The following is a 12,017-nucleotide window of genomic DNA, read 5'->3' on the forward strand; positions in this document are numbered from 1 at the left end:
TATATTTACAATCTCTACTTCACAAGAACGATGTTGGTGCAACTAAGAAAAAACATATTTTGTTGGTTGGCATTTCCTAGTTTTACACAGAGAATTTGCCAGTGCACCGAGCACTCACATTTGCCAGTGACAGTATTTGACACTGTGTGTCAGTTGATATTTTCCAAATGGAAAAGATTAAATGAAAAAGACACACAACTGCATCCCAAAGAGGATTTTTGTTTGTCCCAAATACATATTTTATTGGCACTGTGGTGATGGAACGGTGTTAGTCTCGTGTCTTGTCCTAGTCTTGCATGCTTTAGAGACCTCTGAGTATCATGTACTGTATCCGTAACAGTAATCTAATGTGGGAACAGACACTGTACAGAACTTCTCCATAAAGGAGTCCAATGTGTGAATGACCATCTACTGCCGTTGCTGGATATTTGTTATGGATTCCATGTGGGAAAGGGGCTTCGGTTAAACAAATCTATCTTTATGTGATACATAGATGAAGTTAAAAATTATGTTATGAATAGGACACATCCTGTATATAAAAAAGGCTTGAGAAAGCCAAGTCTGTTGCGGGTCAATGTTCTATTTCAGCCCGAATGGGAACCGGCAACTAGCTAACTGAGAAGATGATTAACAGAGCGGGAGGGCTCAAGGTACAGTATGTAGGTCAGGTAAAAGAGGGTGAGTGTGGGCGGGGTGTGTGTACTCACAGCATAAGGCAGGCCAATGTAGCTGTGGCTGTGGTGGGAGCTACTACTGTAGATCTGGTGGGGGTAGCTGGACTTTTCCACCACTACAGGGCTGGCCTCCACCGATTCTGGTCTGCTGGGCAGCAAAAACAAACAAACAACACAGCAGAGAGCAAAGTTATACAGCGAGAACTAGAGGCTGAAAAAATGGCCACACTATCATAAAGTAAAATAAAGTGGACTGTTTGCAAGTGTGTGTGTGTGTGCGCACAGTCCAGGGCATTCAAAGGCCTTCACACATTCTGCGGTGCCCTGCCTGTCATATCACCGGTGGACTGCACAGGCCTGATAGCCAGGAAAATATTAGAATGAGGTCTAATCTACTGCGCAATTAAGACCGTTTAGTGTCACATATCTAGGGGTGACAGACTCCTTCACAAACAAATACAATCCACACACACACACAGTTTATGCCAAACCGGTAAATCCACTTTTGGCTGTCTAAGACCAACCCAACGTTATTGTTAGTAGATTATTTTTTTCTTCAGTGACGGAGGGAAGGGGGTGGCCATAGAAAAAGAGGGAAGTGGGACTGGCAAAAATGGATGGCAGGAGACAAGATAGTGAGGGATTAAAGACAAAAGAAGGAAGGAATGAAAAGAGAGGCTCTGAGGAAGAGAACGGGCAAATAGGATCCGGCTGGTGGGCTGACACAGAGGGAAAGAGCAGAGATGGGGACGTGCCTTGATGGTCAGACACAGAAATCTAGGAATCAGTCATGTGGAAACATCAAATCCTCCACATCTCATCTCATCTTGTCCAGACAAGTGTTCCAAGGTCAACATTACAGAACACCCTCTTGTTGTGTATGAGTGGGACCAGCTTATTCATTTCATTTTTATTTATTACATTTATAGTTTTACATTCATTTACTTTTTTTTCCTTCCACAAATGAAAAGGAGCAGGAAGAAGAGCACATGTGCTCCCTCACTCACACACAGACACACACACACACACACACACACACACCGTGGCAGTAACTACCTCACTATATCAAACCTCCATAAAGGCCAACAGCTTGGCCAACAACCTTCAGTGGTCAACCACATAGAGTTCACAAAGCGCACTGGACAGCCTTCCAGGTACGTATACGTACAGGGACAAAGAGGTATGTTACAAAAAGACTATAGGGACTGTGTGTGACTGTGAACTTGCTCTGCAGCATTTCTGTTTAGATAACTATTCTCTTCTCTGCTTCCACCGAGGCACATTTTAAAGCACAACACCAAGGACAACGTGTACAAAGAGCACGGCCGCACATTGACATACAGAGGTTAACAGTTTTGTAGAAGTGAAAGTACTAATAAACTGGTGTCGTGACTCGTGAGACTACATGTTGCACACAAAGACAAACGCTTGTCCAAAATACCCGCCCTACCTTTCCTTCCTTCCTTCCCTCTCTTCTTAACTCTACCGCTCACAATACTGTATCAAAGGCTACGTTTTGGTACTGTACCTGTAGCAGCACTTCTTCAGCCCTATTGATCTTGTGGCATGCCTAAAGAAAGCAATGTGAAACACTTCCTGTGTGGATTGCCGCTCAAGTATTCAGTCAAAGTGAAAATGCAAGTACATGCATGAGGTCTGGAGGCGGTCCTGAGAGAAGTTGTGTGTGCGCGTGTGTGTGAAGACTCTTTAAGTGGGAGCATTATAATCACAGTTACACAGGCAAAGTCTTCTAGCAGTTTAGGGAAAGACAATTGAACCATCCCACATGGCATACACTCTTAAAATCTGTACTTCATCAAAATAAGAATTATAGAAGTATATTTGCACGTACAAGGTTATTTTTTTGCCAACTATTTTAACACATTTCTCTCCCAATTTAGTCGTTATACCAATTAACGCTCCTCACACATTTCTGCGTTGCCACTGCTAGTACCCTGCTGGTTCACCTACCAGTGAGGAGCCCCCACCAGGAGGACACAAGGCCCCCTTTAAAGTGAACTTAATGTTCAAACAAAGAAGTTAGGTTTCAAATGTAAATAAACAAAAACCTGAACAATTAAAAAAGGGAAATGTGTGTCAGGACCCGAGAGCGAGCGAGCGAGAGAGAGAGAGAGACTCAGAGACAGTTGGCTTTAAATTTGGTATCAACACTGAGTGAAAGACGGACAGGCAAACAGACAGACAGATGCACACAAGGAAAGAGCCAGCCAGTCAGTGAGTGAATGAAGAGAGGGAAGCCAAACTGGCAAGTGAGCGAGAGTGTTTGATGGTTACTAGCAAGTAATCGTGTTTGATTGTCTGCATTCATGTATTGTAGGTGGGATTCTAGTAGTCATGTCCTCACTCCGAGGAAACAGAAGGGAGCGACAACAGATTCAGGATACATAGAACACTTTACACGGTGGGGAGTGGGGGGCAACAGATGCTGGAGCCTATCACAACCGAACACCAACATAAAGACCTACAGGACTGCAACACGCTCTGCAAAGACGCGAGAGAAAGAGACAGAGAGAGAGAGAGAAGGAGAGAAAGAGAGAGAGAGAGAGAGAGACTGGAATGGAGGCTTCAATTAAAATGACAGCTAGATAGGCATGTGCTAATCATAGCTCGCACCGCTCCAGAGTACTCAAACGGGCAACGTAAGTCACTCAAAAGGCATGCGCACACACTCACACCTGCTGAGGAAAAAAGAGTGAAGCAGCGGAGTGGATGAGTGGGGAGGATGGAGAGATTAGAAGAGGGAAAGAAAGGAAAAACAGAGCAACACTGCGCGGCCAGAGGCAACGCCTTCTCTTCCAAAGGGCTCCCACTTGCTGCCATGGCAACACTCCGTGTTCTGTCAGCGTGTGCACTAGGCTGAGTGTGTGTCACTGTGGAGCGGGACTCACATTGCTCTCTCTCTGACACACACTGACACACACACACACACACACACACACACACACACACACACACACTGCATTAGCCAACAGCTGGCCCGGCTGCTCCTGGCTTCAGGGGATGTGGACAGGATGTGACGCTGCTCCTCTGGTGAGTAGAGCTACTGAGCTAGCTTGATTTATAATTTGTCTTATACCGTTGTCGCATGCCCGGAAATAGCCAATCTACAAGCTCACAACGCATCGCAGCGTGAGCTTGTAGAACTTTTTTTTTTTTTTCAGCATGCGACACCGTTGTATGCCGAGTATAAATTAAGGATATCCCTCTCTGCTGTTTGAGGCTCCGCTGGCGTTATCAACAAGGCTAGCCTCCAAATACTGTGTGTGTCTTTCTAGTTAGTCCCTCAGCAGGTGGAGGCCCTCTTCAAGCTTGTTAACTTCTTTTAAATAAATCTGCAGCGGGCGAACAGACGCTGGGCAGGGAAAGAAAGAGCGGGTGAGACAAAGTGAGTGAGGTAGTGAAGGTGGCTAGGGTTTATTAAGCCCGCCCCTCGTAGCAGAGGAGCCTTATAAGAGCTGGGGATGGGGGGGGGGGGGGGGCAGTGGGACCATTTAAGACGCCATAACTGTTTGAGGGCCACCTGTCACTCAGACCAGTGGCCATGGTAACAGGCCCTGCGCAGTGCGGAAGATAGGGAGGGGTGAAGGGAAGATACCATGGCAACACAAGCTGTCGCGGCAACAGCTCTGATGAAGGCAGAGGGGAGGGCAGTGCTCACCCCTTTTTTAAGAGACAGGAGCCCCTTTACGGACAGATGACGTATTTGTGTTATTCTTTAGTCATAGGAGAACCTCTTGTTTCACTTATTTGATAAGAAAACGCCATAGCAGTGTCCTTGACAAGCCTGTAAGAACACGAGTGAGGAGGGGTAGAGGGTGGCTTGCTGTTGCCATGTCTCCCGTTCGGCTTTGTTAAACGGACACACTACAAACGCACGAGAATATTTACACCCGCTTTGCTATCGGAGGGAGATTGGGGCAAATTATATTCGTCTTTATTGCACACAGACAATGTTCTAAACGGATAGGCAACATATAAATTGTAGGTTCTGGGCCGACTGCCAGCTTTGCGTGGGCAGTTGTAGTTAATAGCTGAGTATTGAGAATGTCTGTGTGATGAGGGATGGGCGAGTGTGTCTGAGTGTAATCAATGGCAAAGTGGACCTGTCCATTAGAGCAGACACCAGTGTTATGGAGCCAGTGTTGGAGGCCCTGCCTCCATGATCGACCACAAACTCCCTTCCCATTAACAGTTATCATCTATAAGTGGGAGAGGAGATCAATGCAGCACACAGAAAGAGAGATGGGGAGTCACCCAGAGAAGGATGGGAGGGCTGCTTCACAGAGAACAGAGGGCATGTTGGGGCAAGCACCAGGGGGAAGACAGGGAAATTAAATTACAATGAATAAGAGTGTGGGTGAGATGAGAGTTAGTCGAAAAAATACAATTGGAAAGTTTTGAGAGCAGGGAGGAACTGGCAGGCAGATGAAGAACTGTTGGAGAAATTAACTATTGAGAGAGAAAAATGACTGAAAGTGAGAATGAACGTTGGGGTGTGTGTGTGAGAAAATAGAAATGAAAGAAGAGGTGGGGGGTAAGGTGTGTGTGTGTGTGTGTGTGTGTGTGTGTGTGTGTGTGTGTGTGTGTGTGTGTGTGTGTGTGTGTGTGTGTGTGTGTGTGTGTGTGTGTGTGTGTGTGTGTGTCAGTGGTTACTCACTCTGAGCCTGCAGCCATGTCCAGGTATGAGGTGTCTGCTGTGTCCACCCCTACTGGGATACCTATGCTCATGACGTTCTCTGATCAGTTCTGGTCCTACTGAGTCCAGAGCATAGGAGTCCAAAACACTGAGGCATGCCAGCCGCAGCACTCATTGCAGACATCTAAGTGCATCCACAAGGCCTGAAAATACAACCAGAGATGGAAGGAAGACAGAAAAGAAGAAAAAAGGTTTGGGTGAGATAAATGGGTAAGATGATCAGTTTGATAATGTGTCACTCATTGTTTCATGCCGAGAACAAAGCCCTTTACATGTGACAAATATGTGCCTAAATCAAGAGTGAGTCATACCTAAAATGTAGGTAGGTATTTCCACAGGTCTTTATTACACAATTCACTTTCAGACCAGTGAATTTAAAACCAAGAATCTCTGACAGGAAATTCCCTGTGACAAAGCTAAGTCGGCCTTAGCTGGCTGAGATATTGACTGATGAAAAAGAGAGGAGACATTGTAAGGTGAAGAAAGGGCCGTTCTTGGCTCTGAACTGTGCAAACGTGACCTCTGTGCATCTCGTCTGGGATGCAGAAAGCTGCGGTGTTGGAGTGTCCCCACAGGGGGGAGCAAGAGCACACAGAGCAGACTGCCGCCATGAGAGAGAGAAAAATTGCAAAGACACACAGAAGCCATTCCCTCTCTGTCCACCAAAGAGGGCTATTCTATTCAGAACACACACACACACACACACACACACACACACACACACACACACACACACACACACACACACACACACACACACACACACACACACACACACACACACACACACACACACACACACACACACACACACACACACACACACACACACACACACACACCTTCCCAATGAAAGACATGCACTCAAATTGCCCCACACAATTTGTTTATTTCAAAAGTGATGCATATCCAACAACAGCCTTTATCTCTCTCTAGCAATACAGATAGATGAGTTGCACAGAGAGTCTTCAATAATTAAATACTTTACATGTCAAGCAATGGATGTAGTTTCCACTTGGCTTACTGCATAAGAGGTACCAATACTGTATCTCTATATGAGCAGCAAGCCCTTGACTGGCAATAGGTAAACAATACAGATGACACGGTACAAGCCTACCACCTACATACACAGTGGGCCAGAATTGTGTATATTAAGCCATGTATTTGTGTCCATCGTGTGGGTCCAGACAGCAGCATATGTGCCAGTGTGTGGCTGCCCCTGATACAGAGAGCTCTGTTGATAAGCGGGATTAGTGGGAGGGACAGATGCCGAGACAAAATAGGCTGGAGGTCACACCTCCGCCTTCCCGTGCACACTGGGACAAAACAAAGACTCAGATCACAGCTCCAGCTATCGATGGAAGAGGGGCTACAGTTGTTCAGGGATTCATTTTATAAAAGATGGTGCCATAATTTACACCCCGAGGAAGCAATAACACATAATCACCCAAGATCTGCCTGTGCCTGCCTATGAGGTATGACTGTTTTATGGTATGTCCTTGTCTTCTGAACCACTAGTATGCAACTATGCATAGACAAAATATCACACACTGCAGTCTCCCTCTAGGAAATCTGTGTAATCACAGGACAAACTGGCCACACTGCCTGTAAGGGAACTCTTGTAGCTTCCATAAATAAACATGCTACTTGCTACAGCACCTCTTTAATGATAAAACAGCTATTAATCAGCATATGCACCGCAGTACACTTGAGCTCTAGCCTGATACAGCATTGGCAAATTAATCATGAACTCACATTAGGAAACAATGTAATGTATTTCGCTTTTTTTTGTTTTTTTACTTGTTGGGCATCAGAGCAAACCAAATGATGTGAGGAATGAACCAGTGTTGGTTCCTGTCCAGGGAGGGACAGACAACAGCTGTCAGCTCTAGGCCTAATTAATGGGAGGGAGAAGACCACAGTGTGTTTGTGTTTCAATGTGTCATCAAGGTTGACTGTCCGGACCATTGGCCATATTCACATGGGGGCCATTTTGCACTCATGTTATGCTCAGAGGGGTGGGAAACCCCACCCTGACTGCCGCCCCATCTCCAAGTGTGTTAATAAGTGGGCAAATACTGCGGCATGGTCATGTTGGACCTCCAAAAAGCGTTCGACACTGTAAACCATTCAATTTTACTTGATAAGCTGAGGGCGATTGGTTTTGACTGCACATCACTAAACTGGATGAGATCCTACCTGGAGGGAAGAGAACAAGTGGTTGACATCAACGGAACCATGTCCTCTTCCCTCCCGGTGAGCTGTGGGGTTCCTCAGGGCAGCATTCTAGGGCCGTTACTGTTCCTTTTATACATTAACGACATGAATGCTGCCTGTAACTGCAAATTGTTCCTGTTCGCTGATGACTCGGCACTCCTGATCTCGGGAGAGGACAAGCTGCAAGTTGAGGAGGCGCTCAGCTCCGAACTCTCAAAAATCCGTACTTGGCTTACTGATAACAAACTGTCACTACACCTTGGGAAAACTGAATCCATTCTCTTTGGGACCAAACATTCCCTCAGACAGATGGATGTAAATGATTTCAAGGTCAAAGTCGATGGCACAATTATCTCTAGCAAAGAAGAGATTACCTATTTGGGTTGTATTCTCGACAAATACCTGTCAGGTGAAAGCATGGGGACAAAGGTGGTCAAAATAGTAAACCAGAGAACCAAATTTATGGGCAGAGTTTCCTCTTTTGTCAACCCTCAGGCCCTCAGGACCCTCTCAGGGGCCCTGATTCAACCACATTTTGACTATGCTAGCACCTCCTGGTACTCCAACACCTCAGTGTCACTGAAGACTAAACTTCAAACCTCCCAAAACAAACTGATTCGGCTACTCCTCGGATTGGGGCCCATGACCCACCTTTCTCCCACCCATTTTGCCAGCCTAGGCTGGCTCAGGGTGGAAGACAGGGTTAAACAACTAAAAATGGGACTGGCGTTCAAAATTGTAAATGAAAATTTGCCCGATATGCCCCCTATTCCCGCATATCTGAGTAAATACCTCCAAAAGGTTAGTGACACCCACAGTCACAATACCAGAGGGAGTGCAAACAACAATTTGGTACCACCCACCCATAAAACAAACATGGGCAAATTCTCCTTCTACAGCACTGCCACCCAGGTTTGGAATGGTCTAACCCCATCCCTCAAAAAATGCAGTTCGCTGGGCTCATTTAAAAGAGCCTTAAAAAATCACCTTTCAGGAGGCCAAAAGAGGAGGTAGTACCATTTTCCCGTTAGACAGCCGACCCCCCCCCCCTGTTCTTGTACATATCTTTCCCCCCTTTTTTTTTTTTTATTCCATTGGCTGTACATAGTGTTGTATGTATGTATGTATATATGTATATATGTATATGTGTATATATATATATGTATGTATGTATATATGTATATATATGTATGTGTGTATGTATATATGTGTGTATATATGTATATATGTATATATGTATATGTATGTGTATGTATGTATATATGTATATATATATATATATATATAATTTTTTTGCTGTTTTTTTTTATTTTTTTATTTCTTTGTGTAATGATATTTGAACTGTGGTGCCACTATATATGTCTATGAATTGAATACCAAGGCCCTCATTGGAAACAAGTCCGCAAGGACTTTTATGAACGGACCTGTTAGACAAAGTATTTTAAATGTAAATGTGTTGTTTTACATTCTTTTGCCTAATAAAATATTCAATCAATCAATCAAAAAATATGGCCCCATTAGCGCCACAACTCTTGCCTAAATCTTTGAGCAATAATCAAGTGGATTTTTACAAGGCCTACCACTTTAAACAGAAAAAATGTTATACCCTCTTTAAACAGCGGGGCTTTATCACAAGCCCAACCACTTGACAAAGGAATCTGATTCTTTCCTTAAACAAGGGGGGTTGGCAGTGGTCCAACAACACCAATATGACAGATCCACCCTTTTGTATTATCTGAAAGGCTTAGTATGTTGTAGTGCAGTGAGCTTCCTTCAGAAAATGTTGCCACGTCCAATAGGTCGATCTCTACACTCGCCAGGGAATCCTGCTTGTCACTGCTAAGGAATGTATACACACACAAGCTCATATTCACACATAGCCCCCAACCACACACACCAAACAGATAACCCCCTCTGCCCCATCCTTACAAACATTCTTTTACGAGAACGCTCTCAGAGCGACATCGTGCAAATAACACTGCAAACGCACACAGACACTGTGCTGCGGCCAGACACAGTGAAGGCTGACAAAAGGGGGGTTGGAAAAAAGAAAAACAAGTACAGTACAGCAGCATTCCTGACTAAATCTGAGCTGCTCTGTGACTGCCGCTGCCGGCTCCTCCCATTTCCTTTAGCAGCGATGTCCATCATGCCAGAGAAACGCTGCCAGAAAAAGAAAAAGAAAAGCAAAGAGAGAGAGGGAGAAAAGACACCCCCCTTGCTGTGCCCAGTCACCCCGCCCAGCCGGATTTCTCTCTCTCCTCTGTGCACTTCCTAAATAAACCTGGGAGCGCGAGGCAGAGCAGAGGGGAAGGGGAGTGTCGTAGACATAGCTCCTAATTACAAGGAGGCTGGGAGAGGCCATTTAAAGCCACCTTTGGCCACATCTACTGCTGTTATGGAAACAGGAGAGAGATGGGGGGAATGGAGGAATATGTGAAGGGGAATGGGGCCGAGAGAGAGAGACGCAGCAGAAACTGATCAAATGCAAGCCACAGGGGGAGGTGGAGGTTTACTGTAGCTCTCTTGTTCTTCCTCTCCAGCTCTCTTTATCTACGCTCTCTCTTCATCTTATTTTGTATCTGAACAGATTTTCTTGCACTGTAGGGCGCTTTAGAAATCATCCTAACTCCCCCTCAATTCAGAAAGCAGAAGGGTGGGGGAGGTGTATGCAGGGTCTGTCTGACAGTGACGCTACACAGCCTGGACTAGGGAGGGACTCAGGGTGGCAGAGTGGAGCATGCAGCTTAACCCAGCCTCCCCTTTTTACTCCCTTCCTCCATCCCTCCCGTCATGAGCAAGGGGACACAGTCACGTCATTGTGTTGAGGAATAACTATCCTTTTAAGACAGAACCACACAGAATTCGGTAAGGGAAAATCCATACCCAACACACACACACCCTCCCCCAAATGCCTGAGTTATACTTGGTTGCACACCGTATCGTGTACCCAAGTATAACTCAGCCATACTTTGTTACCACTGCTGTGTAAAAGTTTTCATTCTTGTCTTCACAGCCAGTTTTCAGCTGTTTTTGGTCCAGGGCTCAGGAAGAACGACGGAAAGACAGCAAGGGTTGGCTGACGTGACTTCGCTCCATCCTCGCCACTGCCTGTGATGACTCAGCCTATGAATACACATATAAAACACGATCGTACAAATACGGTCGCGTACACAGGAAGAGCGACCCAGATGGAATGTAGGCCTGGCCCTCTTTTTCACAATGCCCACTGTGGGACACACTGCATCTGCCCCGTCCTTTATAAATTGCTGTGCCCATGCCTGCCAGCTCTCCCTCTGTGCTCCAGCACTGAAGGTGAAGCCATACCTCAATAAAACAGGGGATTATATATGAATATCAGTGAGCGTGTGCATGTGAGCAACACCCGTGGTTGTTAAGGCAGAGAAAGCAGATTCACGCGCAAGAGGAAGTGGGATGTTGCTAACAAAAAGCTTAACGGTTCAATGGACTGTAAATGGCAGTATGTAGATCCAATGAAAAGGCCAATGATTATGGCATTCATGTTCCTGTTCTGCAGAACTCTCAGCAGCAGCCAGTAGACAATAATGGCCGATGGCCAGCAGCACAGCCAGCTGACAGGAGGAGAGACATACAGGCCTCAAGGCTACGCCATGTTGCCCAATACACACATGACATGGAGCTGTCTCAAAATACCTACACTGGACCTATTACACACACCAAACTTTTAAATCACATTGTGGTAAATTATCAAGATTTAAGTCCACTTGATCTGCATGCAGATAATCAGCCTGTAGTCTGTCTGCATTATTAGATCACTAAAATGAAAAGCACGGGACCCATGTGATTGCAAGAAAAGAAACAAACCAGGAGAACTATAAGCGCAAACACTACCTTTTGTGTAGCCACAGATTCTGTGAGACATGGGTCTGACAGCAGGGTTGGGGTAGCCCTCCTGTAGTATGAGTAATGCCTGTTGAGGAGAATCCCTGGGGGGAAAGCATCTCTCTCCATCTCCTCCTGCTCCCTCTCCTGCTCACCGTGTATCATAGTATGCCTATGTGTGGGGACAGCACCACTCAACATTTTTAAATTAGATGGGGCTGACTGACGGCAAACAAACTAACATCGAACTCCTTGTCAGTCTGTTTGTCTCTGTGTTACTGAGCCCTGTGAGGGCTCATATAATGATGCCTTGGATCTGGAGAGCTACCCTGATCACTGGAGTGTGACAGGCAGACGCAAATGTAGCTGGACGCTAATTACAGCATTTGGGGAATGCATTATGTGCAACTAAGTAAAATGTGAGCTGTGTGTGTGTATAGAAAATAGGGAGGGAATGGTCATTATCCTCAACAGGGCAAAATAACAGTAAGAGCCACTCAGGCCCCATCATGGCACCATTTCATGATCAATTTCACGCCTGGTTC

The 12,017-nt window shown here is 45.6% G+C and overlaps 1 protein-coding gene across 5 annotated transcripts in view; it reads right to left on the minus strand.

Moving 5' to 3' along the window:
• kmt2e (lysine (K)-specific methyltransferase 2E) overlaps positions 1 to 12,017 on the minus strand; it is a 36,039-nt gene that overhangs the window by 17,589 nt on the left and 6,433 nt on the right. For 4 of the 5 annotated variants that reach the window (XM_084050030.1, XM_084050028.1, XM_084050029.1 and 1 more), the window contains exons 2-3: positions 5,353 to 5,534; positions 708 to 819 (exon numbers count right to left, since the gene is read on the minus strand). In XM_084050030.1, the coding sequence (XP_083906156.1) occupies positions 708 to 819; positions 5,353 to 5,423 (183 nt within the window). In that variant the 5' untranslated portion in view covers positions 5,424 to 5,534. Of the gene's footprint in view, positions 1 to 707; positions 820 to 2,202; positions 2,315 to 5,352; positions 5,535 to 12,017 lie in introns of those variants that run through there. The other variant, XM_084050031.1, reaches the window with a different exon arrangement.

Source organism: Gymnoscopelus microlampas (genome assembly GCF_963454915.1).
Source record: "Gymnoscopelus microlampas genome assembly, chromosome: 23".
Lineage (NCBI taxonomy): Eukaryota > Metazoa > Chordata > Actinopteri > Myctophiformes > Myctophidae > Gymnoscopelus > Gymnoscopelus microlampas.